The sequence below is a fragment of the Grampus griseus genome, assembly GCF_964374135.1.
Source record: "Grampus griseus genome assembly, chromosome: 1".
Classification (NCBI taxonomy): domain Eukaryota; kingdom Metazoa; phylum Chordata; class Mammalia; order Artiodactyla; family Delphinidae; genus Grampus; species Grampus griseus.
The window spans coordinates 50,653,265-50,659,264 of NC_139017.1; the positions used below are offsets into that span (position 1 = coordinate 50,653,265).

The window sequence follows — 6,000 nt, forward strand, 5'->3', positions numbered from 1 at the left end:
TTTTAAAACTACAAATACCTGGTTCCTATCCATTAAAGATTCTCATTCATTTCGTCTGAAGAGGGTTTGAGCTCCTGCATTTTAAAAAAGCAACCAAAATTATTCTCATGAATGCTGTACTGAAGACTTTTAGTCTAGGCAACTTCTTGAGAGAGAAAGGCAGTTCTGAGATTCCTAGAAGTTTTGACAGGCTTTGGAGAGATGGTGTGTGAACCATTCTAATCTTTTCTAAAATACGTTAGAATCTGATCAATGTACTCTCCTCCTTAAAATTCTCCTGGGCCTCCTCATGCTCTTAGGATAGAGTCCAAATATGTTAATATGGTTTATAAAACCCTGAAGCATCCCTTCATACCTCTGGACCTTGGCACACGTACACCTAGATAGCCACAGTGTTCTCCACGATGGATCTATAGAGCGTAACATCATATTGAGCTCACAGGCACTTACCCAGTCATACACAGATTCACTCCATCAGTTATGGTAGCTTTACTCCAGAATAGAATCCATATTCATCTACCTTGGTCTCCCTGCTTCTGCTCTCGCCTTCATACAATCTGATTTCCACAGCACAGAGGGAGCTTTTTAAAACATGGGTCAGGGACTTCCCTGGTGGCGCAGTGGTTAAGAATCTGCCTGCCAGTGCAGGGGACACGGGTTCGGTCCCTGGTCCAGGAAGATCCCACATGCCACGGACCAACTAAGCCTGTGCGCCACAACTACTAAGCCTGCACTCTAGAGCCCGCAAGCCACAACTACTGAAGCCCACACGCCCTAGGGCCCAGGTGCTGCAACTGCTGAGCCCACGTGCTGCAGCTACCGAAGCCCGCAATCCTAGAGCCCGTGCTCCGCAACAAGAAGAAGCCACCGCAATGAGAAACCCACTCACCGCAACTAGAGAAAGCCCGCACACAGCAACGAAGACCCAACACAGCCAAAACTAAAACTAAAACGTGGGTCAGTAAACTTTTTCTTTAAACGGCCAGACAGTAAATAGGCTTTGTGGGCCATGTGGTTTCTGTTGCAGCTACTCATTTCTGACATTGTGGTGCAAAAGCAGCCATAGATAATATGTAGATCAAGGGCATGGCTCTGCTTTAATAAAACTTTATTTACAGAAATAGGCTGTGGGAGGATTTGCGCAGGGGCCATAGTTTGCTGACCCACTTTTTAAAAATATACATTAGGTTATGTCACCCTTGCTTAAAATTCTCAGGGACTCCCCAGCTGCTCTTAAAACCCAGACTTCATACGCTGATCTACATGACCTAGACCTGCCAGCCACTGAGTCGACACATTCCAGTTTTCTCCTCGCCCACTACATTTCAGCCATAAATGGCTACTTTCCTCCTCAGATTCGTCAAGCTTGTTAGCATATTTAGGACCTTTTCACTGGCTGTTTCCTCTGCCTTTTAGGCAACTTCGTCCCCCAACTTCACTAATAATTGAACATACAATTGAGGTCTCAGCTCCAGTGTTACCTCCTTAGAAAAGTCTTCCCTAGTCGCCCAGTGTGAAGTTGTTTCATGTGCCTTCTCACACCCTCCTTCTCATTCAGTCACTCTCTGGTCATTGCCTATTTCATCAAGTACTTATTCTAACTTCATTTCTTTATTTTTGTCTTGCTACACAGATTAAAGGAGAAAAATACCTTTCTTATTTTCTGTTTTTCTCCTCTAGAAAGTGAGCTCATTAAGACCAGAGACCTAGTTTGTCTTATTCACAGCTGGATAGCTAGCTTCTAGAACAGTGCCTAGCATATAATAGTGTTTCGTGAATGAATGGGTGAACAAATGAATGAACTTCTAGTATCAAATCTTTAGCTAACGATGAGTCTTGTATTGACTCTGTTTTGTTGGAACACAGGTTTCCTTGGGGTATTTTTTTCATATCTCCCTTGTCCCCTCCCCACACCCCCAGCAAACTTAGTATCTCTTCATGATCTTATCTTTTCCGATCAAAAATAATTTCTTGAAGAAATATTTCTAACAGAGAATTACAGGAACCTTTCCACAAATGTAAGTAAACCTTACTTACAGGAGCAGTTTGGTGTTGTCAACTTTCGAAAACAGTGGATACAGAAGTGATTATTTCTAGTTTTCATTTAAAAGAACACAGTGTTCTCAGATCTCCGTGGTCTGTAATTACCAGCCAGAGATTTGTGAAAGTGTTGAACTGCTTATCAGTTTTCCTACCTCAGTAGCACTTTGTGGACAAAAAGATTTCATTTAATTTATTCTTAGAAGTTGGGTTTCTATTCTGAGACATGACTTGGCAGCAGTTAAGTGAGAAGGATTTGAGAAACGGACAGCTGTTCTGCCCTCTTCCTCATTCCACAAGCCACTGTCAGTTACCGTGTGACCCGTATGAGACTCCAGGGGCCCTCCCTCGCCTTCTTGTCACTTGCTTTGGACTCTGCAGAATTCTAATGTCTGCTGTAAACTGCTTGATTTGAAGGCTGTGACATTTCCTCCTTCCCCTCCATGTCCCCATCTTCATGCGTAAGTGTGACAACCAGAAAGAATTTGGGCCACCCTACACTTTCTGAAATAGGCTGATAGTGCTTCCTCAGTCTCCAGTAATATGACAGAATAGGTGTGTTGAATATACTCAGTTGTTATATCCTATTCACGATACTCTGGTTAAGCAGAATAGCAACTTCATGTTTTTTTCTCTCATGAAAGTATATCATCCAATAAAAAGAGTGTAATCTCTTTTATACTAACATCCCTTAGGTAGCCTTTTATTGATCAGAAAGTCTTCCACTGTGTTTAGATTCCTTAGTGACCTGTGAAGGTCTGTCATCATCTTATTTTGTTCATTTATTTTACAAATGTGTATTGAACACTTATTATATAATAATAACTAAAATTTGTATAATTCAGGTTACAAATCATACACACATACATTATCTCATTAGTTTGACATTGAAATGGCGTTGGTGTAGAGGGGATTTAATCTAATTCACTTGGACAATTAAACATACAATCCCTTCTGTATACTGGTGTTGTTGACTTAGAATCCAATGGGAGTGTTTAAGCCTCTGTAGATAATAAAATCTCAGGATTCCGTTTTCTCTTGGTGTTGACAGTGGGACGGAACTGTTTCCCCCGTGTCTAAGCCTTTTTTCCCACAGCTTACCCTGGAGAAATCTTTCTGTGATAGAAAGGGTTCCATGCTAGTGGTGGTAGTGATTCGGTACTGTTGCCTTCTTTACATACCCTAACGTAATATATCTTATCTTAGTAAAACTGACGTTCATTTATTTGATAAACCTTCATTGAACCTCTCATACTAGACCCTTAGGACATAAAAGAAATAACTACCATCTTCCCAGGAGCTCACAGTCTAGTCTGTAAGAAGACAGGCAAACAAGCTATTACTGTAATTATTACACGATACACACAGAATATTCTGGAGTGTGAAGGAAGGAGTTCATAATTCTGCAGGTTGGGTATTTGAAAAAGTCTGGGGGAAGTTTCACACAGGGAATAATAGTCATATCGAGATGAGTAAGCAGAACCATTACAGCTGAAGAACTGGGTGAAGGTGTCCCAAGCAGAGGAACAGCAAGTGTAAATCATGGAACTTGAGAGGACGTGCCGTGCTCACTCGCCGGGCTGTAATTGTACACTCCCTTGAGTGTTCAGTCTAGATAAGCTCCTTGATGACAGAGACTGTGACTGTTTTGGTCACCATTGTATCCTGGAACATAGCAGATATTTAAGAAATGTTTTTATAAACAAATACACAGATCCTCAAGAACGACCACCAAATTCTCTCGCACAGCTTGCCTCTCACTCCCCTTGGTGACACCTGATACACCTCCTAGGGCTCCCAGGCTCCCAGGAACACGGTTTGAAATCATTGCAGTAGACCACAGTAGATCAAGATCTTTAGGGTTTTTTCTTTGTACTTTTTATATCTTTGGAATTACATGAATATTCAAAGTTGAGAGTGCTGTGTTTCCTTTACTCTTTGTCTCCAGAGGCAAAAATAACTTTTCTACACACAGCTGTGAACTGATTTTTACATGATGATGTGCTGAATTATATACATTTTAATCAGTTTTGAACAAAAGGCATTGAAACTTATTTTAATTGTAATAATAAAGGTATTTCGTTTTGTCTCATATCTGTGTCTTCCAGACCGGTTGGAGAGTGACAGATCAGAAGGCTCCGGTCAGGAGAATGAAAATGAGGATGAGGAATAATCAGCTCTTATTGGCAAGCACTTAGATGTTCGGAAATTTGTATAAGACATTTATATTTTTTTCTTTACAGAGCTTCAGTGCAATTTTAAGGTTGTGGTTTTTTGGAGTTTTTCCCTTTTGGGGGGATGACCTAACATTGGTTTGGAATGATTGTGTGCATGAATTTGGGAGTGTGTGTAAAACAAAACTAGCGAAATGTTTTAAAAACTTTTTGCCATGTATGAGGAGTGCTAGAAAATGCAAAGTGCAATATTTTCCCTAACCTTCAAATGTGGGAGCTTGGATCATTGTTGAAGAGTAATTTTCATTATAGTGAAAATGTTGGTTCAAATAAATTTCTACACTTGCCATTTGCATGTTTGTTGCTTTCTAATTAAAGAAGTTGGTTGTTTTAAGATATCCTGACTTTGACTATTTAATGCCTTGATACCTTGACCCACGTTTTCCAAATCTTTTCTTGTAACCTAAGATTGTCTTTCTCTGTTCTTTTCTAGATTAAATAACCTTTTCAGTTTTGACTTCTGTGTGACAGAATCACATAGAAGAGCTTTTTTTCATTTCTCCTTTCAAAGTACTTTATCTCCACCCCCAATCATCATCTCTCACGATCAGTGGTCCCTCATTACCTGAGTTCAGGGGTCAGGCTATGAGCAATCCCAGAGCATCATGGATACTCACACACCATATTAGCACAAGCCAGTTCTGAGAGCTCTGGCTTCTAGCCTTCCTTTCTCCAACTTCTAGGTTTCAACTGAAAGTGTTGATCATCCAGTCTTCTAATTCCTGGTCTTCCTCCTCTCTGGGGTCCACCTTCACTCGACTTAAGCCATCCACACCCAGGTCTGTGTCTTGCAGGTTACGACTTGAAGCTGCACCTGCAGACTTAACCCTTCAGCCATCCTCTCTCCTGTCTCCTAAACTGTCATGCCCACTCTCATTGGGCCATGAACAGACTCACAGGTGTGGCCAGGCAAAGCATCCTTCTCCCGTGTGGAGACCAGGGATGGTGCCTCCCCGGAACATGGCTGCAAGCCCAAGGACACCTGATGCTGAGAGAAGACAGACTGGCTTTCTGGAGAGAGGAAAAATAACTCTAGTTGGCTCGGTAACTTCAGTTGGACTTCAACATCTAGCTCTTAGCCTGGGCAGGACGCATATGTCTCCATATTAGGAATACGCTGAATGGTCAAAGGGAAAGAAAGGAGTGAGTTAGAAGTTTAGCCAAACAGGGCAAAGGCATGATTTCCAAAAAGTGCCAGGTCTCAGTTTCTGGTACTCAAATAGTTATGTGATCTGCTCAAGCCATGTGACTTCTTTGGGCTTCTGTTTCCTCCTCCCTCAGATAGAGGTAGTCATATTTGCACCACCCATGTCCCAGGGGCTGTGTTAGGACCCCACGAGAGGTTGAAGGGTTTACAGAATAACTGAAAGGACAACTGCGGCGCACAATATGACACTACAGAGGGATTATGCCATAGAGAAGTGCTGGAAAACCGACAGCCCAGACTGGAGTACTCAGTGGGGTCAAGGGTGACTCTGGCAGGAAGAGCAAGAGGAGAAAATCAATGGCGTTTGTTCACTCTGGCGCAGGATGTCGATAGTGGAGGAGGCTGAGCAGGTGGGAGTGGGGGGATTCTGAACTTTTTGCTCAGTTTTGCTGGGAACCTAAAACTGCTCTAAAACTGTTCTTTTTTTTTTTAAAACCCAAACATTACAAAGTGGTATCTGTCCAAGGAATCAGGCCCCCTGCCTTTAGCGATTTTGTAGTTTGGGTGTTATATGTTATA

At 41.9% G+C, this 6,000-nt stretch overlaps 1 protein-coding gene across 8 annotated transcripts in view; it reads left to right on the forward strand.

The window, feature by feature from the left end:
- The window catches only part of DCAF6 (DDB1 and CUL4 associated factor 6), a 172,380-nt gene extending 167,700 nt beyond the window's left edge, over window positions 1-4,680 (forward strand). For 4 of the 8 annotated variants that reach the window (XM_082649064.1, XM_082649068.1, XM_082649070.1 and 1 more), the window contains one exon: window positions 4,149-4,619. In XM_082649064.1, the coding sequence (XP_082505190.1) occupies window positions 4,149-4,213 (65 nt within the window). In that variant the 3' untranslated portion in view covers window positions 4,214-4,619. Of the gene's footprint in view, window positions 1-4,148 lie in introns of all 8 variants that reach the window. The other 4 variants (XM_082649066.1, XM_082649067.1, XM_082649069.1 and 1 more) reach the window with 2 other exon arrangements.
- Window positions 4,681-6,000: the final 1,320 nt, after the last annotated feature.